Genomic DNA, 26,983 nt, shown 5'->3' with positions numbered 1-26,983 from the left:
AGGAGCCTCGGGGAGGGTGGTGGCGGGAGTGCTGAGGGGAGACTGGCAGGCGGGAAAAGGAGGTTGTGGTAAAGAAGAGGGAAAGGCTCCTGTGGGGGGTTGGACACCCCAGTTAGTCTTTGGAAGGAGCTGCCTACGTGGGATAATCTGTTCATCACAGAGCCCTGAGTAGAAAAACTGCCAGAAGTTAAAACTGGGTCCTGGAAAAGGAACGATCCAGCACGCACCCCATGCCTTCTGGTGGGCACTGAAGGTAGAGCCCCCTTCTCCAGGGGGCGGGGTTGTTTCTAGATGTACGGAAGGGGTGCACTGAGCCATTTGACGACTCCTCGAGCCAATCGTTTGGTTTTGTTAACCGTGGGCAATATGTTTTCAGCTGCCCCAGTGACGCAACCTTCCAGACGCCATGGTTTTGTAAAAGATGATTCGCTTTTGTTGAAAATAAAAATGATGCAAAGGCTTTTAAGACCTGAGAGTGAAAGTTAATTAATCTTTCTCTAGTAACACACACACAAAAAAAATAAAAAAATAAAAAATAGGGATGGAGAGAAAGGGAATTAAACTTTTCTTAATTTTTTTCATCTTAAAATTTTTTTAAAAAAAGATTAAAGACATGAATTTGACCTCCCATGTAAATTGTGTTTCATTTGAATGGTTAACAACTTGGTTCTGAAGCTGCATCATTTTTACCACCTCATTGTCAGTTTTCTTTTGCATCTCGGTGACACAGCCCCTGCTCACGTCATTGCAAGCGTTCCTCCTTCCCCTTCCCGCTCCCTGTCGCCAAGGCAGGCTCTCCTGGTGCAATTCCAATGGTGGACTCTGTGTTCCAGCAAATAACCACTGCAGTTTACCTTTTATAACCAGTATCTGTATTTTGTATGCATTTTTCAAAGGAAAAAAATAAGCAGCACTAGTTGTCATCTGTCTGGGGCTTTGAAAGTTTTTGTTTGAAGTCTTTTTTATTTATTTAGAAAATGCCAACTCAGCAGTGAAGGCAACCACCGGGGTCTTCTTGCACACGCTTTAACACCCCCATTGGGTCATATATTGAAAGTTAATGGGACCTGTCATCTAAATTGCCTTGTTTCGAACGAAAGTGTGTGGAAACCCCTGCTCGTTAGGACTCACCCCTGTGTCCTCAGATCCCTGATGCATGTGATCAGCCAGGCTTGGCAGCCTGTTAAGCAGGTAGCATATGTCAGTCCCTCCCTCCCCCCACCCCAGCCTTGGGTGCTGCGACCCTGGCCTCTCCCTTCCCAGTGCTCTTGCCACCTCCTGCTGGCTGCCCCAAAGCCAACCTCAGACCAGAACGCCTCACACCCCGTGCCGGGGGAACTCAAATGTTTCTACAATAGCAGCACTCAGCCCTACAATGGAGATGCCCTTCCTGCCCTCCTTGATCTTGGGATTGAGGCCCTGTCTGGATTGTGTTGCACGTGAACCCTAGAAGGGAGGCGGCAAAGGCTACACACACCCTTGCTAGCTCCTCTGCGACCAGAAGCATCATTGTCTCCATTTTGGGCACACCTGGTCTCAGGCCGTAGGCCCAGGCACCACAGGCATGAACGTACCAGAAAGTACAAATCCAGCCAATACTAACTATACCCCACTCAGGGCTGGGGAGGGGAGAGTCCAGAAGCTACAGAGCAGTATTGATACTCGAATCATTTACAGACATGTCATCTAATGTTATTCAAGACATAGAGGAAAATGGAAGAAGTAGGTTTGACAAACGAAAGTAATGTGCCTGTCTGACTTTTGGAGGGAGAATCGGTTGAGCTGGAACGCAGTGTAGAGTGGTGAGCTGTAAGAGAAGGGGCTGAGGACAGAACTTGATTGCCCACCTGCCTTCTTTCCCATAGCAGTTATGTGTCAGCGATGAGAACGAAACACTAAGCTACCATGGGACCACCCTTTGCGTTAAATGTGCTTCCAGATTAATGACCCACGCCTCCCACCTCCAGAACCAGGGACCCCCAACTCTAACACTGCAGACACCCTTTAGCAGAGTGAACCATGTCCCCTCAAATGAGGCATCACAGAATAAAGCGGCACCTCAAGTCAGCCTGGGTACCAGTGTTAGACGCTAGTGTGCTAGCAGCCCTTCTGGGCCCCTGGGCCCCTGCAGCAGGAGATGGATGAGTGTTTATAGTTTGGACCATTATTTTGAAGTACTTCTTTGTGGCCCTTTCTTGGCCATTACTTAGAGGTGAAAGTCATGGCATATAGTGCCAGAGGGGCAAGAGTCATAAAACTGACACATAATGAATCTACATAAAGCACATTTTAAAAATGTTATTACAGAATTAATTGTGACTTGGGTTTTAGGAAATGTTTCCAAAAGGTACTTCAGAACGATGACTGTATGGTACCCTGTGTTCTCTGAGTCTTATTTTTTCCACCTGTGACAGCGAAACCAAGGCTTGAATATTGCAAGCAAGCTGGGTGGAGAAAGGTGATACTCTGCTCCCTACTGTCACATAAGGCATGGTTGCTAAGCTACTCACAGGAGAAGCCGGCTCCGGCTTAGGAGCCTGGCATCTCATTGTTGTTGATGATATATTTCACATACTGAAGTCTCAGGAGTAATCGTCCTCATTACTCTATGATTTTTATCCAATGTTCACACACATTTTTTAATTATTTTCAAAAAGAAAACTGCTATGACTCTGAACTGACTAAATGTTTTTGCTTTGTGGTTCAATGGAGATTTGCAGCCCCTTTTCAGAGATTTAAAAACCTGATGGTTTAATTAAAAAAAAATACCTCCAATGTGTATTTCTATAAATCTGTGTCAGTGATAGTAAATTTAGTAGGGTCAGTATTATTTGAGGCAGTTGGGAAGGCAGTGTAAGGAGGGCATGAGTGAGGCTTCATGCCGCCCGGTCCATCAGAATTGCATCTGCAGGCCTGTAGGCCACTAAATGCAGGGGTGGCGTTCCATGGCTCTTCTCCCTCAGATCCCTCTGCCACCCTACTTCTGGGGTTGGAAAACTGGAAGGAGAGAGGCAGCTCTTGGAGCAGCAATGAGGAGGAAAGGGCTTTCCATCCTGTGGCTGACTGTTGGCGTCTGAGGTGGTTTAGGAAACTGACTAAGCCATGAAGAGTGGTGATTCAGCTCCTGGGCCTCCATCAGCGCCCACATGTGTCCTTGTCTTTGTGTGACACGTTCTAGCCTGAAACCTGAGGCTTCTGGAGGAATTTGGGCTGGGATGCATGCAGGGTGAACAGCATAGTAGAAATGAAGGAGTCCTGTCATCCCAGAGGCAAGGCAGGAGAGTGGGCCTGAAAGTGGGCCAGAGAAAAGTGGTACTCCCTGAGGAGTTTAGTTCAGTTCTAGGGAAGACATCGCCCTTCCCATCCTGCTTAGTTGGAGCAGACTTTGGGGACAAGGAAAGAGTTGCCTTCCATGTGATTAGCATGGGGAAATGAGACCGGCCAGTCTTCCCCCGCCTTGTCCATTTGGAAGGAGTGAGAGACACCAAAATGGTCAGTTACAGGCGAGTCTAAACATGTCAACTGGATAGTCTATAGCAATCACTTTCATTTCCTAAAAGTAAATTTCTGATCATACCGTGTTTCCCTGAAAATAAGACCTAGTCGGACCATCAGCTCTAATGCGTCTTTTGGAGCAAAAATTAATGTATTAATATATTATAATTATATTAATTATTTTTATTATATTATATTATATTATATTATATTATATTATATTATATTATATTATATTATATTATATTATATTTATTATATATATTATATTATATTATATTATATTATATTATATTATATTATATTATTATACCCGATCTTATATAAGACGCAGTCTTATGGTAAAATAAGACCAGGTCTTATATGAATTTTTGCTCCAAAAGATGCATTAGAGCTGGTGGTCCAGCTAGGTCTTCTTTTTGGGGAAACATGGTATTACATTAAAAAAAAGATTGTATTATTTTTTGTAGCCAAGTAGGTCACGTCAAGGCAGCCTGGATGTCCATCCAGTAGCGCCAAGCCATCATCAGCTCCCTCCCTATTATTGGCAGGCCACCTCTTGACTTGTCCTAAATGGTGGGTGCCAGCCTCCTTTCCAGGCTGGCCAAGTTGTCTCAGCCCCCTCAGGTCTAAGCCAGGCCAAGGATCCAATTCCTGAGCTGGCATTTCCATTAGCCCTGCTTTAAGGGAAGGGAGATGTTCATTTCATGTCAGACTTCTGTCAGGATATTGGACGTTCAGTTCCAACTCTCTTTGTGTGCCTACAGAAGCCTGAGCACTGTCTTAGGCACTGTGTGGCCCTCGGCGTAGGAGGCAATCCACTCTGTGCCCTCAAGGAGCTTGTTCTCTGACAGGTTCACATCCTGAGTAGAGAACAGGGGTTGACATGGGCCTACCCACTTAGCGTGAAGACCTGGGTGCTCTGGACATCAGAGGTGGCGACAGCAGAGCCAGCTGGGCTTAGAATCAGCAGGTCCCCATGCTGGAAGGGATCTTGAAGGATGCTTGGCATAAGGCCGGTTCTTTCACCTCCGCAGCCTAGTGGGACCCCCTTCTGCTCTATAACTGGCAATACCCTTTGGTCACTCTCTCCAATGGACAATAGTCTTCACAGATATTTTAACGCCCCCATGCTGTGGTTTGAAATTTAGCTTTCCATCTTTCCCAATGATGAGACAAAGAAGGCCATCTTATTCTAATTCTGAAGTTGTTGTGACCCTCTTCCCTCATGGAAAACCAGACTGAACTTGGGATTCTCGCAGTTCCCCAGGAATCGGATTTCCCCTGCTCTGCCATATGCTTCAGACAGCCACATGCCCTGTTGGCTGAGAGGCCCAGTCGGATTTGATCCTGGGTGGTAGGGGTGGGGGGCTAGGGACCTCCAAGGACTGGCACGTGTCTTGCCCCTCCCAGGCCTATGCGTGTGTCCCCTGGACACACCTTTTCAGACGCACCTCCATGGCCCATTTGCACCCCATGCTCATAGGTTGTCTTCTCCTGTCCAGGGCAGCTACTGTCTCTGTTCATGATCATCTCACCGTTGGCGTCCGCCTGTCCAAGCCAAGCTGATGACCCCTTTATCTCTCCAGAGTGCCTGAAGCAGTCTGTCCTCTCCCCTCCCCATTGCTCTCCCACGCAGACACCCACACGCAGACCCCTTCCCCACCAAACACACGCTTCATATTATAATTCAGAGGTGTGTTGTTGTTTTTTAATACGTATTTGTACACATTCAATAGCAGCAGAACTGCTCTGGGGCTCACCCTGGCGCACAGCAGAGCACAGCTGGAAAATCAACACTCAGGTGTGCGGAGTGACCCAGCTCCTGCGCTGGTGGCAGTGGCTCCCTGAGCTGCAGTATTCTGTGCTTCCAAGGGCCACTGCCTCCGGTCAGGAGGGAGGCCGAGTCCAGAGTGCAGTGGGAGCTCTCCGAGAAACTTGAGTTCTGTTGGCAAGCACTTCCTCACTTCAGCAAAGCCTCCAAGTCCCCCAGTTTCCCTAGGGAGCCCCTTCCATAGACAGAGGGGTGGTTCTCCCCAGGCAGCATCAGAGACAGGCCACTGTGGTCTGCCTGGCTAGTTGAATTGGAGTCCATGGAAATAGCTGATTTTCCAGTGAGGCATGTCTGAGTACAAGTCCAGAAGCAGCTATACAATTGGAAAAAAATACAGTGTGAATTTTAAGGATTTGAATGTGTGCAGTTTTTAGAAACAAACCAAAAAGGAATCTCACAGATGTATATTCATCCACACCACACCAAGTGAGGTGTTTCCCCCTTTTCTCCTTCCTACCTTCATAACCTCCTGCCGCTTCACACAATGTGGGTTCTTTTGTTTGTTTGTTTTGGGTGGGGGGGCAGGGAATGTTGGCTTAATTTGAGTTTTTATAAACAGTATTTGCTTGAAGTCAAACACAGTACTTACCTGATATCGTAATCAACCTTTACCTTGTCCTGAATCCTGAACGTTCACTCACCTTACACTGAGAGCCCCATCTGTGCCCACTCACCCTTCTTCTCCCTGAACCAGGCAGTTAGCACCCTGGCCCCTGACGCTCGTCTGTCTTCTGTGCCTGTGTCCTGGCACCAGGGCCCTGTGCTTCCGAGAGCTTCCCCATGTGAGATCCCCCCAGTGGGCTTCCTTTGGCTCCGGGGGTGTGGGTGGCCCCTAAACCACCCTGCAGTGCTGGGAACCATCACCCCAAAAAGTCCAAGTGGAGAAAACGTGTTCTTTCTCTTTGCGTCCAAACTGAAAATGCCGACCACGGCCTTGTGGCAGGGCCTAGTCAGAGTCCTTCCCCGGCCATATGACCAAATTTATTTCCACAGCTGCTCTTTCCCAAAGGATGATGGCTTTTAGTCTACGCAGGTCCCTTTTTTGAGAATCTACTGACTGTTTCTGGGAGTCAGAAATGTAGATTTATATCTCTGATGCTTCTAGAGTGTCAGGGTTTTTGTTTGGTTTTGTTTTCAACAAAATCTTTGGTCCCAGAAATGCAGTGACTTGGAGCTCCATTGCCATGAGTCTTCCTGCCAAGTGTCCTTGGAGTGAGAGCCTAGAGCAAGGTGACTGCCCTGCGGGCTGCAGTCGGCTCTCCCAGCTGGGATCTCAGCCGGCCTGGGCACCGCTCCTCTGCGGGCTCTTGGTGCAGCTGTTAGGAATTTATGTCACTGAAGAACGAGCATCTTCAGAGAGAGAGAGAGAGAGAGCGCTTTGCCGCAGGCACTGGTAGCTAAGAACAGAAGGGGAAGAATAGCACCCAGGACAGTAGTCCTGGACCAGCTAATTCCCATCTCCCCTCCGACAGCCGAATCTACACTTAGGATTCCTCTCATACTGAAGGTTGCTATGGCAGCAGAATAACAGTGGCGAGGAAGGACATCATTGGCTCTTTAGAAAGAGCCAGTTGGTTGGGTGCTCATAAAACACACTCAAGGAAAATGCTGGACCCATTGGGCCTCTGAGTAACCTCACTAACAAGGTGAAAACCGTTTAAGGGACATAGGGTCTCACTAGAGAACTGCTGTTTCTCTTCCCGGGGTTTCATCAGCACTTCAGCACTACATGACTAATAGACACATAAAATTAGATGTTACTGAGCAAAAGACCATGCTTGCTCTTCGCCACCCCTGAGCAGGACAGGGGAGCCAGCCAGCCAGTAGTCACGGTGATGGGGACAGCCTTAAAGACCCGTGGCCACTGGAGGAGATGGCAGAGCTGCTAGGGGTTTACCCAGACCAGCTGTGACTTCCGCACCATCCCAGTACTCAAAGGAGACGACAGTCACATATGGCACGCTCACCCAGCAATGAGTACTCTGGTCCCGGGTCCTGATAGCTGCTTTTCTTTGGCCCCTAGATCACAAGTTCCTTTAAAGGGAAGTGGATCCATCAGTCTGATATAGCTTATGCCTCTCTTTTGCCCCAAGCATCACCCACCAGGTTCTGGACCCTCAGCCTAGCTTGCTTCCTTTCAACGTCCTGACATTTGAGTCCTTTGTTAGAAGTGGATCCGTTTTAGCTAGTAATTCCCTGTTCCCCTTTGTGCCCAGTGCACTCGGAGTGTTCACTGCCCTTCGTCTGTGTCCCAGGCTCACTTCTCTGTGACTTCCCGGCTGTCCTGTTATTTTCCACCTCATGCTTTTCTTTTCAGCTGAACCTTATTCACAGTGAAATCAGTAATTTAGCCGGCTTTGAGGTGGAGGCCATAATCAATCCTACCAATGCTGACATTGACCTTAAAGATGACCTAGGTAATTGGGGATGGGGTTTGGCGCCACCAGCTGTCAGGTGAAAAGTTATGGAACCCAGAATTTAGGCTCTTCATCTTCTCGAACTCCAGATGGTCAAGCCAGACTCCCAAATCCAACATGAATGTTCGAGTGTAGGCATTGAATGTCTACTTACTTCAAGCTACTCCAGATGGAAGTGATCTGATAATGTTTCATTAAGTGCGATTGGCTGTTTTCCCCTTGATTGTAAATATGTTGCCGTCTAAATTCTCTTCCATAATGATCACACTGACTGCTGGTTACTTGGGGGGATTTTTAAAAACTTGGTTTTGTTTTTTTTGTAGAACTGAAAAAAATCTCAGGTAACTACAAAATGATAGTTTCTCCATTTAAGCCTTAATTAGAAATGACGCTCAAACAAAGCTTGAAATCACCTGAAAACAGAGACAAGCTGCATCAGTATGTAATTGTCTTTAATCTACCAGCAAATTGGTTTTCCCCAAAATTTACCACCTATTGTGACTTCTTCCACTTTATTTACAACTGAAAACAGTATATGACTGAATGCCACCTAATGGATTTTTTTGGCTAGAGGACGATATTAAGCAGAAGGGCAGTGTCTCTTTCTGCACCAGTTCCTATGGAGGAAGGCTCTGTCCCAGGGCCACGGGATCTCCCTGCTCAAGAGGGTGGAGGCTTCAGGGCCAGCTGAGGGTTACCCCTCAGGCGTCCCACTCTGTGGCTTCATCTTTGCACAGAGGAATTGTCAGCTCAGAGGCACTGCATGTAAAGGCTCCTGTCCTCTTCGCTGTGAGCCTTGCCAGGGGCAGCAAGCCGGCAGATGCCCGCCCCGAGGCCGCCACATGCCTGATGCTGACTTGTGTGCCTTTTGTGTACCTTTAGCTCCCACCTTGGGCTGCCTTTTAAGACGGCAGATTTCCTTACTGGGAGAGATGCTCTTTCTAGAGCCCAGGCGAGAACCATACAAACTGGGTACAGTAGTGGGCTGACAACCTTGGAACTGGGACTCAAGAATGCCCTGCTCTGATTTGTTTTTCTTCTGCCTTTTACAGGTACTTGGGGGGGGGGGGGGGGGGAGGCTACAAGCTAGAAACTGCAAGGATCCTATTCTGTTATATGTAAAACACATAAAAATAGGATTAGCTAAAAAAAAATACACGTAGAATAAGAAGTTAGCCTGGAAAAATAGTTTTACACATTGAGGGGGGGAAATAAAGGCAGTCCACCGTGCATACCTATACTGTTTTCTCAGTTTTCCAGAGATGTCCCTTGAAGGTAGACAAACCGATGAATATCCCAAGGATAAAAATCAAACCTGGAAAGTTGACTGCTGCTGCCAAAATGGAGAAACTTATTGTTTTGGTCGGCCTCATAGTCCACTTTTTTTTTAAAACAAACAGACGCCATGTTTTAGTAGCCTTCTCAGTGGGGTGCCAGCTTTACAGGCTTTTGCGAAGTGAACTGGGGCATTCGTTGTTTTATTTCTTTTAACCTTTGGAAATGATCTCATGTGTGTGTTTCTCTTTTTTTGGACTTGTCATTCAAATGTTTACTTTCAACATGTCACGTTTGCTATTCCTCCTCCTCACCCCCATCCACATGTGCGCACACCTCGTGGACGGTGCCCCTTGGGCTCCTATGTTGGAATCGACCAGGTAGGCCAGCCCCGCCATGGGGCGTTGCTGAATGTGCCTGTGCGTGGGTCTCGGTCCAACACAGTTGATATCCATTTGTTTACCTGTTATAGTTGCAAGTTGTACAGGCTGACATTGCCTCGATCGACAGTGATGCTGTCGTTCACCCGACAAACACTGACTTCAACACCGGTGGTGAAGTAGGTAATGCCTAGTGGGTGCTGCCGCGTGTGTGTGTGCATGGGCAGGCGGCCGCCGCAGACAGCTTGATCCTCTGACAGCTACGCAGGGCTGCATTCATTTCACACTTCCAGCTGTCCTGACCTTCCCAAGGTCTCCTGGCCCCGGGTTGCGAAGGCGAGAAAGACAGCGAGCTGTCAGCCAGGGAGCATCGTGGAGCTCCCCGACGGGCACGCTTCTGGTTCGGAAACGGGTTCAGTAATAGCCTGGCTTCACTGGCTTCACAAGGCACAGCTTTGGTGGAGACTGGGTTCACGCATGATTTTAGCTGCAAGGGTGATCGGTCGAGTGCATCCTAGACCACACAGAGAGGCCCTTGCACAGCCCTCCGCCCCACACACCTCTCTGTGTCAGAAGCACACTCATCCCTGACAATGGCCGTACAGCCTCAGGGGTCCACAGGGCACTTCCAGCGCACTCTCCCACACCCAGGGCTTCCCAGGCCTTCCATGTCCGAAAGTCACCTCATTCTGATGTGGTGTCCCTAGACCACTCTTGGGAAACACTCTCCTAGACCCACAAAGCCCTGTCCCCAGCAGCTGACACAGATCACCAGTTGGCTTCTGGTGGTAAATAGCTGAGGGTGGGCTGAGGCCCAGAGCACGCGGGGTGCTGACTGGCTGCAGGAGCGTCAGATAGTGCTTTAAGGACGTGCCCAGGTGCTGACGTAAGGAGGCGGCAGCGGTGTGATGGCAATAAAAGCACAGAGCTGAATCCCAGCCTCACCATCTACTGGCTGTGGGGCCTGGGCAAGTCAATGAGCACCCTGATGCCTCGGTTTCCCTATCTGTAAAACAGTGGTGCCAATGGGAATTGCCTTAAATAACATAATAGGCAAAGCACCTTGTTTGGTGCCCGCCTTACCTATGGTCTCGCTCTCATGTATATGTGTGGTTTTTACAGTAGATGTGCTCGTCCCGAGAACAGCATTCTGAGTGTAGATTCAAACACCAGCTTCCAGAGAGAATGGAGACGTTTCTAATAAGGGCAAAAGTGAACTCAATCTTGAAGGACGAGGCTCCCAGGATTTTCCTGAGTGTCCTGGACACCGGAAGGGCAGCAGTTTAGCACTCTGTGGCTGTCCAGCTCTGTTTCATGTCACTAGCAAAGCCTGCTGTTCAGTCTGCTCCAGGCACTGTGATTTGGGCTAATTGCTCTCCCGGGCATTTTGGATTTCGGACATGAATGGAAAGACAGACCGGTTGGAAAGTCAGGATTCGCCAAGTCTGCCAGGCAAAGTGAAACCAGGCTGTAGGTAATTAAAATAAACTCCCCCTTGACAAGATTTTAGAGGAGTGTAAGCACTCCTCAGTCAGGCTGCGTCCTTTCTTAACCAAATGAAAATTTGGTGGGAGGGAAATACTTATTTGGAGGAATATATATAAATAAACAGCAAAGGACTTATTTTTCAACCAGGAGTGACAAAGGCCTGGGTTCATCCTGCCATCCAGAATATTTGGTGAAATGGAAATTATGAAAGTTCTTGGGTAAAAGTATTTTGCCTGGGCCCAGGGAGAGGAGCATTGGCTGACCTGCGGCAGCTGGCTGGCTGGGGAAGGTGTGTATTCAGCAGGATTAGCCACCCTAGGGGGTAAAGCTGGAGGCTTTGGGAGGGTCACAGGCAGTTAACTGTGCCCCCCCCCCCCCCAAGAGTCCAGTCCTTCCTGAACTGTGACCGAAGCTGGTTTCATTGGAATAATGACAGTGCTAATAATGCTTTTGCCTCTGGTCTGCTTGTGCTCAGCCCACTGGTAGTACAGAGTAAACATATGACATCGGTGACATCTAAGGAACCCGGGTCCCAGAGCTTGCCCAAGGTCACATTACTCACTGACACTGTCACAGCTGGACAAAACCTCAGCAGGTCCAGACAGCCTGACTGGCCAAGGAGGAAAGACTGTGCCAGGAGCAGAACCCAGGTCTTCTAAAGCCCACCTCTGTGCTTTTTCTCCGTGAACCAGTCCAATCTAGTACTGAACCCAGATTTCCTTTACAATCCCAAACCAGTGAGCAACCAGATTCATACATGGTCTCAATTGGTTCCAGCTCCCACTTTGATGTGTGAGAGGGGAAACGAGGAAGCTAGGATGTAACCACTCCATTTCTCGTATTTGGAGTGAATTCCCGAGCCCCGAGACCGCTGGAAGAGGGAATGCGAGTGCAGGAATGCTTAGCCCCGTGATTAACTTTACCATTGAAAGTTCTTTCTAACAGTGAAATAGACCACAGGCTTAGCCTGACATTTGTCCAAGCCTAAATTTTCGCTTAGGCTGTTTTGAACACTGATATTGATGCCTGCTTTCTAAGCATGAAATAATGTTCTTGTTCTCTTGGGAGTAACACATGTTTATGCTTGGGGGCAAATAAGCCAATTGCTTCATGATTAACCCTGAAGTTAAGCCTGAAAAGCAAGAGTCTTACATTAAGAGTGTTGACAATACAGTTGAAATGGGCCTGTTTCTTGTTAAAAAGTACACGTGTGTCTACATGAACGTGTGCATACATGTGTGTGTGTAGAGGTCAAGTCCTGACTGGGTGGGTTGCCTGCAATCTAGGGTTCAGTTTTTAAGTTTGGGAAATGCATTAAGTGTATTTTAATTCACAAATTTCACTTCTAATTAAAGCAAGATTTAATTATAAGTAAAAATTTTAAAGTAAACGCTCTTCCTAAGATAAGACACCTTTAATTGTAAACCAGCCCATTTTCTTAAGAAATAGCTTATATTTTAGAAAGGAGTTGATAGTATTCATAGTCCTGATTTTCCGTTCCACATTTCCCAGCTCTCCCCAAAGGGTACGTAGGCTGGAAAATGAGGGCCTGACGTAGTCCTGCCTGGAGCCCACTTGTGTCCTCAGGCTGGAGACTGGATTAAAAGGAGGGAAAGCTAGAGCAGGTGCAGCTGGGCAGCAGCATTTGGGATCCACTAGGTTCGCTTTTCTCAGTCGCATGGGTATGTCAGGTGAACCTGTAATCAGGCCTCACTCACCTGCCTTATGTCCTCAAAAGTCTCCCCTATGGGATGGGGTCTCCGAGCCACGAGGTGCGAGCCTGCTCCCTCAAGCCCACTCCGCCACTGTCTCTGAGGCTGAACTTTGTCAGAAAGTCAGAAACATGCAGCAGCTGCCACTTCTGCCATGTAACGCCTCCTTCACTGCTTTCCAAAACGGGAAGGCATGAGGACAGTCTGGGCGAATGAGGAGGCACGCTGGATCCCCACCTCAAGGATCCCACGTTCATCTCTCTGAAAGCTAGGCCTTCTCTTAGCCAAGAGCTCCTGTGGGTGCCGGCCCGCGGGCCACATTGGCACGCACCCCAGACTTCCTAGAGTCAGGCGGCTTCTGGGTCAGTGCGCGCTGTTAGCCCTGGTGCTGTTATTGGTGACAGGGCCCAGCCTGTCTGCCTTTCCTTCCGGACACTTCCCGGGGTCAGCACACAGAGGAGTCAGGTTTCTCTAAGACACTCAGCCATAGACATCACAGAGTGAATTAGGGAGACGGTGGGCTGCTGCACTCCACGCACCCTGGCCGAGCCATCCCAGAATGTGCCAGGTGCACCTTGAATTTTCCAAGGCAAATGGTGAATCTTAAGGGGAGTATTCTGCCCTCTTGTGAGGAAAAGTCCTTTAAAATGTGCAAAACGGAGGAATCAGAGCTTAAGGAAGACTGAGACACCATTCTGGCCAAGCTTGAAACGGTGTTAATTTCTCACTTTGGTGCTGTTTGCTGTCCCACACGAGACATTTAACCCACCGTCCTTACAGGTGTTGGGGATCTTGTTTGGGAACTTGGCTGCCATAAGCAGAAGTCGAGTACTTAGCAAGGACCGTAATGCATAAGGAAAGCTGCTCCCTACCTCCACTGCAATTTTAAACATCTGATCCCAAACAGTCATCCTTCTTTCTAAGCTTTTATATAATACAAGTTCATCTTTAAGCTCTGCTTCTGATGTTGCTCTCCTTTACCTAAAATGATGCTGAATCATTAGTGTGATTAAGGAAATACTGTCTGAGGCCTTCTTTTTTTTTCCTTTTTTTTTTTTTTTTTTTTTGTATTCACGTATGATGTCAAAGCTGCAAAATAGAAACTAAGCATGGTAATAGCACTGGTCCAAAGGTGGCCAGATCTGAACGCTTTCTTCTGGGCCTGCTGCCAGGAGGAGAGCTAGCTGCCTGATGGGGGCATGGTATGCTTCTTCTAAAACCTCCTTATTTGGGGGTTTTCCCCAGAGATAGAGAAGAAAATCCAGGGAAGGCTTCAGCCTTGGAAGCCAGCACCATCTGGTTTCTCATGCCGATAAAAAGCATGTAGGACAGGCATGCTCGCAAAGGACAGGCGTCTCCCATCTCCAGCTCATCCAGGATCACCCTGAGTCACCCCCCAAATAAGGGGCTGAATGCTGGAGTAGTGACTGGCCGATGGTGAATCCCTTCTAAATCTCACTCTTGTGACCCAGCCAAGGCTTAGCTCCTGTTTTGCAGCCATCTGGAAATTTAGCTGGTCAGATCATATAAAGTATGAAATCATCTGACATGCTAAGTGTCTGTGTGCCCTGAGCCACCAGAATGGCAGTGTGACCTCGCCCCATCCTTGTCTAGGAAACACGCTGGAGAAGAAAGGTGGCAAGGAGTTTGTAGAAGCTGTTTTGGAGCTCCGGAAAAAGAATGGGCCCTTGGAAGTAGCTGGAGGTAAGATGGGGCAGCACGGGGCTCATTTGAGTGTGCCGTGGGCAGAATTAGGGAATGTGTTATGAGATAACTTGGAATTCAGAGGTGGCAAGGCAGACGCGTCTATGAGCGGAGTCTGGGGAGTTCAACGGTTGTGAAAATTGCCTTTCCAATTTTTTTCTGTATTACTTAAACTAGCTTCTAAATGTTTGATGTCTAGACCTCAAATTTTAAGGAACTACAGAAGCCGATCTTGGCAAATTTAAGATCTGAGTATTAGGGACAGTGATACTAAGCCATGTGCTCAACTGCTAGTAAGAGATGCAAATTAATCATTTTTATTCAGCCTTCTGTGTTTTTAATGGGAAAAATATAAATATACACTTCTCATTTGCCAGTTCTACCTTTCCTGATACAGGAGATAAGAAAATGACTTGAAATCTGATATGGGGAGAAATATTGTTAAGAACTTAGAGGAGGGGTACCTCTTACTGCCACCAGCCCAGAGCTTGGAATGTCAGGTGGGCAGAGGCTTCCTGAGGGTGGGGAGTCCAGACAACGGGTAAGGCCTGGCTCAGCCCACAGCTGTGCAAGGACAGGCCCTTCCTGCCCTCTCGTTGGGCTCTGGTTTCTCTTCTCACTAGAGCGTCACTAGTGCCATTCTGTCTTCAAATCCAGCTTGTTTTTCGAATGAATCTTAATTAAATACGGGCATCACCAATTACTTTGTGATGTCCGCACAACCCCTCTCTCAGAGGGTACCCTGGGCCTTACCCCGCTTTCCCCAGTGACTACACACGACCTGCCAGCCTGGGCTAGTCATGGGGCCGGTGGGGATAAGAGGATGCCATTCTCTTTGCTGCTCTATCAGGTCTGTTTTGCCTACAAGGGGCATGGCACTGTGTAGGGGGTGGGGGGAAACAGTTCTCAAGCTCTTCAGGCAATCCCACCTAGAACGAGGGAGGACACGTTGCATAACTACCTCGCCAGGGCTCCTGGCCTTTCCTTAGCCCCTCCCTGGCACGACTCTGTGCCAGCCAGCCCGGAGAGCCTTCCCACCGGTGCTCCAATTCGAGCCCCTTTGGTGACCCTCAGCATGAGGTGTGACTAGAGGTGCTACTGTGCCCCAGACTCAGCAGGTGCACACCCATTAGCTTTAGCATGGCTGTAGATGTGCTCGTTTCAATAACAAAAACATGTTTTGTTCTTAAGATTTATTTTAGAAAATGTTTTAAAATATTTTAAAAAGTATAAAGAATAAAAACATACCCCTGCTCCACTGTCCACATGCTGCTTTCCAGTCTTTGACCAGGGATAGTTTAGCAGTGACTTCTCATGTGGACAGACCAATGGATTAAATTCCCCAATCTTATGTTTCTATAGGTCAACACTTCAGCCCAGAGGTCTCTAGTCAGTGCAGCGCGGGCGCAAACGCAAACACGTGACTCTTGGTTCAGAGCTGTTGCTATTGCACCATGAGACTCTACCCACAAATCACCAGTCTCTACTAGTGAGACGATCTTAACGCCCCATGCCCCCCGGCTAGTGCTGACGGACGCTCCTCACAAAATGGGTTCAGGAAACAATCTAACCCAAAGGTTTGGGTGTCTTAGTGTCACAATGGTGTGGAGACGTTAGTGTGCGCCTAGATGGAAGCAGAGCAGGCCGTGTTGCACCAAACCCTTGGGACCTGGAACCACCTTGTTTGCATTGCATCTTTGGGGACAGGAATCCTGGAACATGCTCTGGGAGACACTGGGCTGGTGTGTTCCATTTCCTGGTGAGCAGTAGCCCCAAGGCCACTGTCTTTGGATCTGACAAGGGGCAGAGATGGAGAGGCGGGTCTGCCATGGAAACGTGTAGCTGGAAAAAGGCTCTTCTTCTAGGAAAAGAAAACAGTTCCGTCCTAAACACAGGAATTCTGTCCAAACTAAACAGGATCAACTAGTCAGGGAGAAGAACAGGACGGCAGATGTGCTAGTCAGGTTGCTTTCCTAATAGGTGCCTGGGAGATTTATAGATACGTCATAATTATGTATGCACGCGAGTCCATCCACTTGAGGAAGGGGAGTTGGAGACCCCAAAAGGCAAACATTCTGACACATTTGGCCAACTTCGATGGCTACGGCTCTGCCTTCTGGGAGGGTATTGGGAGGGCTTACTACAGTCTTGGCTAAAATTCCTGGGGGTGATGCATCCTCATGCCAGCTTTCTGAGGGTGGGTCGTGGCCTGGCACCACTACCCCCTCAGCAGTCAGAGAAGACTGACTGCTGAGCAGTTTCCAGCTCGAGCTTAGGAACCACAACGCAGTGGTGGCCCTCCCCGGAGGGCCCAGGCAGCTGGAGAGAAGGTCTGTGTGGGCATCTTGTGCTGTGTGCTTTGCAGAGGGCAACACTCACTGTTCCTGTCTCATCCCTTCCAGCTGCTGTCAGCGCAGGCCATGGCCTGCCTGCCAAGTTTGTGATCCACTGTAACAGTCCGGTCTGGGGTGCAGACAAGTGTGAGGAGCTTCTGGAAAAGACAGTGAAGAACTGCTTGGCCCTGGCAGACGATAAGAAGCTGAAGTCCATTGCGTTTCCATCTATTGGCAGTGGCAGGTAAGGGCAACCGGCTTGTTACCATGGCAGTCGGGGATGTATTCTCTGCATGTTTCGCCTGTAATTGTGGAGCTCTCACTGTGTGCAAGGTCAGCAGAGGCTGCTTTCAAGCACTTGCCTCCATCTAAGAGACCAGGAGCAAGAAATAGGGAAGAGAGCAAACATTAAGCAACGGTGAGGGATGGCTTGAAGAGATGTAATGACACAGGAAGCATAAGGACAATATAGAACTTCAGCTGTGACAGTATGTCACAGACCGTGACCTCAGACATGATGGTTCAGAGTGACTCCTGAAGGACACTGAGCCTTCAGTGAGTGGAGGACAGGGAACTGTGAATGCAGGGTTATAAGTAAGAGCACCCGTCCCAGGACCAGCCTGTAGCTGTGTTACCCTTCTGTCCCCAACCCACAGCTGTCTCTGGGCAAAGCCCTCTGCCTCTTAACTTTGTGTTCCCAAACGTCCTTCACCTCCCCAAACCGGCTTGTCCCGCCTCTGTCACAAGACCTGGTGGAACTGAGTGGGCCATTATGTGAGTGAAACAGGGCTGGGCCTATCCCACCTCCCACCCTGCAAAATCCCCAGGTGGGCTCACCGGGGAGCAGCACAACTGCCCCTCAGACAGACACACAACCCTGAGGGCCACCACTGGATGAGTGTAGTCCTTGAACAGCTGCTGGGGCCAGCAGGGCAGCCACCACCAGCCACATCCCTGCCTATCAGAGCAGCGCCGTGGTCTGGTATGGGGTCAGCCCTTGAGTTAAGTTCCGGCTCAGCCACTAACCAGCTGAGGGATGGCACATAAATTACCCTGACCTGGAGCCCAACTCCTGTCCTGTAAAACAAGCGGTAATCCCTCAGGCAATCTCTCAAGGCTGCTCTGGAAATGCAAGGGGCTCTCAGAGGGAGGGGGCTTTGAGAACTCTTGCTGCGATGAGGATGTGAGGACCCGTTGGGGCTGTGTTATTTTGAGGTCCCCACCATATCACCAGGGTCTCCTGCTGAGGTCTACGTCCCAGGCCTCGGGAAGGCTCACAATCTGGATTGGCCACTGAGCAAAGGGAAGCTGGCCTCAGAGCTGCAGCTGTTGGCATCTTGGGCCCAAAAGGGGCCACAGCCCAGGGCTCCCCGTTCAGATTGTGAGTCTGTTTGGGTCTCTGCCACCAGCCCCTCCCAGTCCCCAAGGAAGGCATGGACATGCATAGGCAGCCTGGGTTCCCTAAGGTGCCAGGGTCAGTCCCAGAGTCAACTCAGGACCTTTTCTTTAACAAAATGTTTTTGGATCAGAGCGTAAATAACCAGCTTCTTCCACCTTCCCATGCCGCCACCTCTCACAAGTTCTGTTCTTTGGCACTGAGCTGCTGTGTGACCTTTGGTAAATGAATCACCCTCTCTGTCCCTGGCCTGCTTTATCAGTGAGTGAGGCTAGGATTGGCCCTTCCTCACAGACGGTTCTGAGGTCCAGTTAATTAGTGTTTCAGATGCACTTTGATCTACTCTGATGAAAGGTGCTCCCAAAGAGAGAGCAAGAGGGCCCTTATTGGAGGTAATAATTTCACGCTCTTTCATATGGCTATTGGGACATTTCTAATTGAAGCATAAAAGTAATTCTCATAAAAGAACATCTGTTATTATAAACTTATTTACATTTTTCACGGAGTAAAATGTTTTAAGAAATAATCAATTGAAAGCTTTTAAGAGGGCGGAATTCCAACGGTAAGCACATGTGCACAGCCACCGGGCCCACATCTGTCGGGCAGACCTGCCCTACAGCGCCATGTAAACAGCTGCCCTCTCTTTCATGAGTAAAGAATGGGATTACACCAGAGCCGGCCAGTAAATCACAGTGGGTTTTAGGAGGGGAAATAAAACAGCTTGTTTGTGGCATCCAATGTCTCCAGCATAAAAGTCATGTTGGAATTAAAACAATATAAATGCAAACATGGTGGTGAAGTGGGCTCACTTTCTCTGTGCTGAGGTCCGGTGTCTGCCCGGTGGAGGATAACCACGGCCCTACACACCTTTCCTTCAGCCCTTCGGCCCCCAGGCCAATCTGCACGCCCATTGGAGGCAAATGAGACCTGGGGGTGGAACCCCAGCCTTGGAAGCCACCTCAGGCATCTGGACATCCTGTCCTTGGGCAGTCTGGTCACAATATTTATGGATACCCCCACTCCCTCAGCTCTGTTTGACATTAGGGGGTGACCCCTCTCCGGAGGGGCAGTACATGGGGACTAGCTAGTTTGGGGCCTTGATTAAACTCTCCTTAGATTTATGAGCTTAAAAGGAAAGCCTGTTTGTCTTTTTCAAGCTACCATTTATGGGTATTCACTGAGTCCCAGGCACTGTGCTCAACCCTTTATCTGCATTTGCTCACAACAAGCCTCCAAGGGGAGTGCTGTTAATTTCACTCATAGGCAAAGTATCGGAAGCTCAGAGGGGCTGAGACACTCAGCAGTGTCACACAGCATGGTAGGACCAGCAGCATTGGTCAGCGGCCCTTGCCTTAGGCGTTCGTGAGAGGATGTACCTGGAACCCCTGCCCCCGGGGGTCAGCAGACCCATCTCCACGCATCCCACGGGAGGATCACCCCACTGCCTGCACTGTCTCTGAGTGGGTTTAGGGAGCCTTGGAAACACCACTTGGAATTCCCTGACCAGGTGCAGCCATCAGCCTTGGCACCCCCTAGGCATGAGCCTTAGAAGAGCAATATGAAGGACAGGGAGAAACTGAATTGGGGAGAATTACTTACTAACCCAAAACATGCGAGCCCTTGAGGGAGAGATGGTAAGAGGCTTCTTCTCTTAAGGTGTGCTGCTTGGGCTCCTCTCTAGCCTTGGGGGGCAGATGGCCCATCGTGCCCTTCTGAATTTTAGCTTCTCCTTCTTGTAGCCCCTGCTCTCAACTTTGGACCCTGATGGCCTGGTCTTTGCCTCTGTATGGAGTGGCCTCCGGCTGGGGCAACTTCAGACAGGCAGTTACTCAAAGTCAGAACATAGAAAAATGGAGGGGGCGAGGAACACAGTGTGAGGGACACCTAGTACCAGCAGAAGAGTGTCCACACAGGTGACAGACATTTTCCCCAAGTCACTCAAGCTTCCAAGACATCCAGCCCTACCCATCTCCCAAATAGCCATACTTTAGACAGGTGGACTGGGCCAGCGAGAGAACCAGACTCCATCTAGAATCCACGTTGACTCCTACCCAGCCTTCAAGGGCAGGCCCCCAGTCTGTCTCCTCCAGGAAACCCACGTGGACTTTCCTCACCCCCAGACACAGCCCCTCCCCCCAGGTCTCTGATTGGCCTGCTCAGCACAGCTCTGGGCCTGATTCTTGTGCGTCTGCCTTGCCCAGCCCTGGAGGGCAAGCTCACCAGGCACAGGGATGCGTGGCAATGCCCTGCACAAGGAGGGGGCTGAGCAGAGCTAGAGGAATGGACACCTCTTCTGCGCTGTGGCTTTATGAACCCAAATCTCTGCCATCCACATGGGATGGCGGGACAAGCAACCAACGTACACGGTCCCCAGCCCCCAGCCACCACTGAGGAGGCTGGCCCAAGAGGGCAGCAGATGGAGATAGCCCATGGGGTCCCTTTGCACCAGCCTAGGGAAATTGAGGCCCAAGGCACTGGGAGAGACTGTCCCTGACACAACTGGAAGGACTTCAGGGGAAACTCAGACATCTTAGTCTGCTCAAAGTAAGGCCAATGAAAACAAAGGTCAAAGTCTAAGATAAACTCCGTGTGGGGTGCGAAGCACGTGGCACAAAGGAACGTAAGACACATGCTATAGCCACAGCAGGCTAGTTCAGGGCCCAGGGAAGTGTGAGGGGCATCACCATGTGTACCCCGAAGGGACTCATTTTCCAGTTGAGGAAACTAATGCTTAGAGAGGTTGACGCCCCAGTCCAAATCAGATTCAACCCAAATGTGACTCTAGAGCGGAAGCCCTTGCCCTCTTTGCTCTGTGTCTCGGAGGAGGTGTCATCTGGCCTCATCCAGAAGGCAGACACAGTGAGTGCAGCCTAGGCCAGAGTGGCTATCACAGGCAGTGGGCCAGAGATGATGGAGAAAGGCACAGAAACATGGCCAAGCAGGGAAGGTGATGAGCGGAGCTGTGCCTGTGCAGCCAGTGAGGGAGCAGCTCTCACCGGGGAACCCCTGCTGCGGCCCCTGCTGCCCTCCCAATGGGCTGGGCATCGCAGACCCGGATAGCAGCTGTCTGCGGGCCTGGTGCCAACACTTCGCACAGGGTACGTGCAGTGACAGCAGCAGTCACTCAGTCAGTTGTCATGGGGCCTGGGGTAGGGAGGCAGTTTTCCACTGTGTGAACCTTTGGAAAGACCCTTCCAGAACACTGTTTACAGTAACACCATGGATTGAGGGCTCTGTGCTTTATCTTGTTCAGTACACACAGCCGCCCCAGGTAATAGGTACTTTGATTACCTAACTCGTCTCACCAGGGGGAAAACGAGGCGCAGAGGCAGCGCGCAGACTCAGATCCTGTGGCTTCGGCTCTGTGTGCCCCAGCCGCACATCTCGAGGGCACGGGGCTCTGACTGTGAAGCACTCTTGTGGGAGCACCTGCTGTGGCCACAAGCAAACACCCTGGGCCCCACCTGCAAACATGAGGGAAGCGCTTACCTGCATTCCCTCTGGCGGCCTGGGCGGTCCACTGCAGCCAGTCCCCTGACGGGGTTTCTTGCTTAGGCTGTGGCTGCCTAGCAGAGAGGCTCAGGTTCATCAGCAAGACACTTTCCTGGAAGCAAATCAGATTCACGCTCACCCAGCAGCCCCCTTGACGGACAAGGCCAAACCAGCCTACACTGCATTCACAGTGGGGCACGTAGGGGTGGCACTGCGGGTCTAAAACCTTTGATCCCTGCCCCGTCCACCTGCAGGCTCTCACCTTGGGCCCAGCCTGTGAGCTCAGACTGTATGTGGGCTCCATGTAGAACAGAGGGTGCCACAGGGTGGTCCCACACCTGCTGAGTCAGACTCCCCACAGGCCCTCTGCAGTCCAGATACAGGCTCACATTGAAAACTTGACGTAGAGGGGCAGGAAAGGACATGCCCCGGCCAAGAATCACAGAGCCCTTTTCCGGGGCCCCTGGCAGAGGAATGGGGAGCTGTGGGAGGAAGTCCGTCAGAAAGTGCGGGGCACAGGCGGGAGTGACTGGCATGTGTTTAGTGCTGGGCAGAGGATGCTGGGGCCACAGGAGACAGTCCATGCCATCAGGCCACACAACAAACTGCTCTTCAAGGAAGTTCCACAGGGCCTCACCTCAGCCCAGCGCACCTGTGCAGGTGAGAGGCAGAGACAGGCAGGAGGGTACCCTTGTGGGGGGAGTGGAGCATGGTCTTGGGCTTCTCGTGTAGCGATCAAGTTCTCACAGCTCTGCTCAACCTCGACCCGGCCAGGTCATGTCTGCAGACCGAGCTCTGCCTGGCCCAGGAGCCCTCGCGTTCCCCTGGCTGGAGTACAGGCAGCTTCCAGCAGGGGGCCGGGCTCCCTGTGCTGCCACACCCTCCCTGCATTCCCACTGCTGCCTGTCTGGCCACGGGCTGCTTCCTCCTCAGGCCGTTCTCACCGGGATGAAACCAGTGGGATGAGCAGCTGTTTTTACAGCAGGAAAATAAACATTTGCTTTGTGAGACACTTAAAATGGGCCCTTATTCCAATGACCCCGTGACCCTTTGCCTCTGTATTCTCCTCCCCAAAAGCTGGCTTGGCCCCTCTCTCAGGAGTGGGTCCCTCGTGGACCCTACAGGGGTGAGGTGGGCTCCCCACAACACTCCCTTGCACACATTCTCCCAAGAATATGCTCACCAGAGAGATGCCCCCCAGGGTGGAAGGTGAAGTTTACTTCCTCAGGCCCTTCCTATCCTGTGTGCTCCTCGACTCCTGTGAAATAGTGAAGGCGTCTACGCCAGGTGTGGTGAGAACAGCTGCTTCCCAGACTGGGCTTGCAGATCCCAGAGTGGGGAAGGGCTGAGGGGAATGACCTGCCACGTGGGGTCCCCACCTCTCACACCCAGCAAAGCCCTTCTCACTGCACTGTCCCCCTGTCCAGCCCAGCCCACCTATTGGTCACCCCAGTTCTGGTGGTAGAGCCCCCAGGGCATGCTTGGGAGGAAGCTCTGCCTGTCTGATACTCTGTCCTGGCTGGAACACCTCTGAGGCTTCCTTCCACCTCTGGGCTGCTGCCCCCTCGGCAGTCTTGTGTGTGGCTGCCTTGCAGGTGTGCCTAGTGGCCGAGGAGGAGCTCCAGCTCCCGGTGGCACCCCATGTCGCCCACTGGCTCCTCTGCACATACTCCAGGGGACATGCCCTGGGCGACACCCCTGTCTTCTAAGAATGGGCTGACTTCTAAAGCATCTAGAAGCTACTAGGGGCCCACTGTCAAGCTGGGTGAAACCCTGTTTGATCAGATGCAAGTCACAGGACAGTTTTCTCCTGTGCCTCCGAAATGCTCTGAGCACGGACAGCAGAACGAGTGTGGCTCTAAAGGAAACAGCTAAGGTGGGTAAGAACTCCTGGCACTTAGTGAGGCGAGGAGTGTTCTAAGAAACCTCTCACCTGGCAGCAGGTACCCAGTCTGACAGACAGTCCCAGCTGAAACCGGCAGGTTGGTCCAGCACTTCCGATACCAGCAGATCCACAGGCTCAGAGCAGAGTGAAGACATCTGCTGAGGAACAGAGACATCCCCATGAACACTGGCCCCAAGCTCTCGTCCTCAGCATCGTTAGCTATCAACCGGGGTCAATGAAGGATTTGAATCCAGGTCCCCTGACTCCAAAGCCCACGTTATTTACACCAGCCTAGGCAAGTTGCCACATGACTCCCACTGTTCTTCGGGGTCACCTGGTTCGGGCATCTGTGGTGTTGACCAGGAACAGCCTCGGGCTCACACGAAGCAAAGAGTGCCAACCTTTCTGATCCCGATTTCAGATTCTTGCTTAAGTTCTGAGGCCTTACTTCCCAAATTGTCACGTCACATTTTCTTTAAATGGAAATGTATGTGAATTCACCCCAATCTGGCTTGGAGACTTGGATGCTTTCCCTTGAAATGAAGAGTCCACTTGGCCCGGAGTTGTTCCCCTGCACCCACAGCTCCCTGACACCCCGGCCTTTGGGGACATACAAGCTGGTGTGTTCTGGGAGTGGGCTCCTGGCCAGCGGCCTGGCGCCCGTGAAATCTAAGGGCCAGTGTGAAGGGCGCATCCTGCCTTGTGTGGAGGGGGCTAGTGTGCTCCCTGGAGAAGTGCCAGCTTCCAGCCGTCCCCTGGCGCTGAGACCCACAGGGGACCTTTGGGAGCCTGGGCTGTGTCCCAAGCCCCACCCTAGTGACAGTGGTGCTGGGAAAAGGGCCGTGGGAGCTTGCGCTGCCTCGGGAGACTTAATGCACCTCACATGCCACAGAACCCAGATCTCGTCCGCTGTTCACTGCCCTTCAGAAGGCGACTTGCTGGCATACCTCCTTTCTGAGCACAGAGAACAGTTTTCCGCGGGTCCCAGTTCTCTGCCCACTTGTCCTTCCTGTCTGGTGGGCACTGGGCTTTCTCACATCTGTGAGCATCTGCAGGACCCAACACTGCTCGTGGACACTGACCCACACACGCGGCCTTCAGGGCCTCCTGGAGGGAGGTGGTGGGTGGGCAGACGCGGTCCTGCAGCCGCTGTGGCCTCCCTCATTGCTGAGCCCTTGTTCTCGCTCCTGCAGGAACGGGTTCCCGAAGCAGACGGCAGCCCAGCTGATCCTGAAGGCCATTTCCAATTACTTCGTGTCAACAATGTCCTCTTCCATCAAAACGGTGTATTTCGTGCTTTTCGACAGCGAGAGTATAGGCATCTACGTGCAGGAAATGGCCAAGCTGGATGCCAACTAGCCTGAGGAAGCACAGAGCCAGCCCGCACCGCGTCCCCGGCCTCCGATTTGAAAGAAAGAGAAGAAAAAAAAAAACAAAAAAAAAAACCCTTCACTCCTATTGGGAGGCGGGAACCCTTTCATTTTCAATTTTGCTCATCTAGGGAAAATAAGGTTTTGGTTTCCAGTTTAATTGTTTTTGACCTTCTAAAATGTTTTTACGTTAGCACTGATAGTTGGCATTACTGGTGTTAAGCACTGTGTTCCAGACCGTGTCTGACTTTAGTGTAACCTAGGAGATGTTATAGTTTTATTTTAATGAAATCCTGCTTGGCGCCGACCAGCGGGGAGAGCAGTGTCTACGTGTGGCCGGACCCAAGAAGCCCGTTGTGTAACCGTGTGTTGTGGTGCTTTCTTGTACACCCAGTGGCGTTCTTTTTTACTATAATGTTCCTTTTTTTTTTTCCTCAAGAAGAAAAATCATGAATTTGCGCAGACTTAATTTTTGTTTACTTTTTGTCTTAATGGATTTGAAAAATGAAAGATTTAAAAAGCAGAACAGAATCTGTTGTCCTTAATTATATTTGCAAATTTGGAATTTGTGTGAATTGATTTAGTAAAATGTTAAACTGTTATTGTGACGTATTTTGAGTTATTGTGCCCGTGACCTGTCAGTTGGCTTCTCTCGTCACAGGATGGGGGGACTTGGGTGGGGCAGCCCACACCCATGCAGCACCATGGCAGCCACTGCAGCCGGGAAAGGGGGACATCCTCAGGCCCTAATGGTGGGTGGAGGGAATTCATGTAAAGTCTCTCATCCTTGTGACACGTGCGCAAGGGTGTTATTCCCATTTCATGGATGAAGAAGCAGACATAATGAAAGCCAGGCGGATGGCAAGTGGCAAGCTGGCACTAGAGCCCAGGTCTTCAGACTCTGAGGCCAGCACTCTCCTGCCACCTGCCCCTTCCTGCTGGTCTCTCTGGCTCGAGGCTGGACCCAGTGCCCCGAGGCTACTGGCCAGATGGGGCTGCAGGGGCCTCAAGCGCTCTGCGAGGGCTGTACTGGAACTGTCATTTCTACAGGACAGGGTGCCATTCCTACAGGGCCCTGGTGCCAGGAGCTTTCCAGGGGCAAGGTGCCACCTCCAAGGTCCCCAAGATGTGCTGCCAGCTTTTACATGCCTTCTCGCAGCTGTGGGTGTTGAGGGATGTAGATTTAAATCAAAAGATCCCAGCTGGACCAGAGTAGCTAAACCCTTATTACACAAACTCAGCATAACAAAGACACTGTTTGCTTCAGACTGTACTTTGGCCTTCATCTAAATTTGCCTAAAATGCATAGAAGACGCTTCTATCTCTTTAACCAAACTCTTCCATGAAAAGACAATTACTTCTAACTCAAACCTAAAAGATGATTTTTCCAAATTTCTCCTAAATGTAAGGTGTTATTAAGTCTTTAAAAAATTTTTTCCAAGATCTTTACTGGGTCTAGCTTACATATTTCTACTTTTTAATTAGAGTTTGGCAAAAAAGAGAGTTTATCATTATCTTTTCACAGCTCCCTGGTCCATGCTGGTATTATGAGCCTTGCACTGCCCCCTGGCTGAGACAGTCGGTCACCAGTCAGCTGCTCACAGCAGCTCATGGCAGCTCTTGCTGGCCGCCGGCCGCTCCTGGCAGCACACAGTAGCCCACGGCAGCTCATGCCAACCCCGGCTGCTCATGGTAGCCCAGCTCCAGGGAGAGCCGTTGTTCACAATCTTAGCTGTAGAGGGCGCAGCTCACTGGCCCATGTGGGAATCGAACCGGCGATCTCTGCGTTAGGAGCTGGGCACTCCAACCACCTGAGCCACCCCCTGGCTTCCAGGCATTTAAATGGCATTTCCTGAGCTTTGGCTAAGGAACACCAGAGCAGCAAATCCGGTGTCTGGTGCAGAGCTTCCACTAGATGGCGCTGAAAGGATTGGGAAGTAAAGAGGAAAGGACAGCCAACTTCTGCTCTTCCTTGTGTTTGCACAAAAGAATAAATTGCGTTGGGCAGGATTTGCGTGAATTATTTACCATAATCACCTAAATGTTTCTAAACTTTCAATAATCCTAAGTGCATCGTGCCCTTGAGCTGTGGGCTCCTTGAAGAAATTCTTTTCAATGAAACAGAAGGAAAGAGCCAACCAGCTGCCTGGGATTCCCATCAGCTCCAAACCACCCAGCTTGTTTTAAAACTGGGATCAAAAA

The 26,983-nt window shown here is 50.4% G+C and overlaps 1 protein-coding gene and 1 long non-coding RNA gene across 5 annotated transcripts in view; one reads left to right on the top strand and one right to left on the bottom strand.

The window, feature by feature from the left end:
- The window catches only part of MACROH2A1 (macroH2A.1 histone), a 79,113-nt gene extending 53,730 nt beyond the window's left edge, over window positions 1-25,383 (top strand). For 2 of the 4 annotated variants that reach the window (XM_074313539.2, XM_074313538.2), the window contains exons 6-9: window positions 9,494-9,584; window positions 14,216-14,305; window positions 16,708-16,882; window positions 24,605-25,383. In XM_074313539.2, the coding sequence (XP_074169640.1) occupies window positions 9,494-9,584; window positions 14,216-14,305; window positions 16,708-16,882; window positions 24,605-24,770 (522 nt within the window). In that variant the 3' untranslated portion in view covers window positions 24,771-25,383. Of the gene's footprint in view, window positions 1-7,646; window positions 7,747-9,493; window positions 9,585-14,215; window positions 14,306-16,707; window positions 16,883-24,604 lie in introns of all 4 variants that reach the window. The other 2 variants (XM_074313537.2, XM_074313536.2) reach the window with 1 other exon arrangement.
- The window catches only part of LOC148758275 (uncharacterized), a 269,662-nt gene continuing 264,120 nt past the window's right edge, over window positions 21,442-26,983 (bottom strand). Inside the window, exons 4-5 of the long non-coding RNA XR_016021347.1 lie at window positions 23,460-23,566; window positions 21,442-21,638 (exon numbers count right to left, since the gene is read on the bottom strand). This is a non-coding gene — a long non-coding RNA (uncharacterized LOC148758275). The remainder of the gene's footprint in view (window positions 21,639-23,459; window positions 23,567-26,983) is intronic.

The sequence above is a fragment of the Rhinolophus sinicus genome, chromosome 5 (genome assembly GCF_057876585.1).
Source record: "Rhinolophus sinicus isolate RSI-liver-muscle chromosome 5, RSI-T2T, whole genome shotgun sequence".
Lineage (NCBI taxonomy): Eukaryota > Metazoa > Chordata > Mammalia > Chiroptera > Rhinolophidae > Rhinolophus > Rhinolophus sinicus.
The sequence above is the reverse complement of the archived record's forward strand: the minus strand, read 5'-3'. Positions and strand labels throughout refer to the sequence as shown.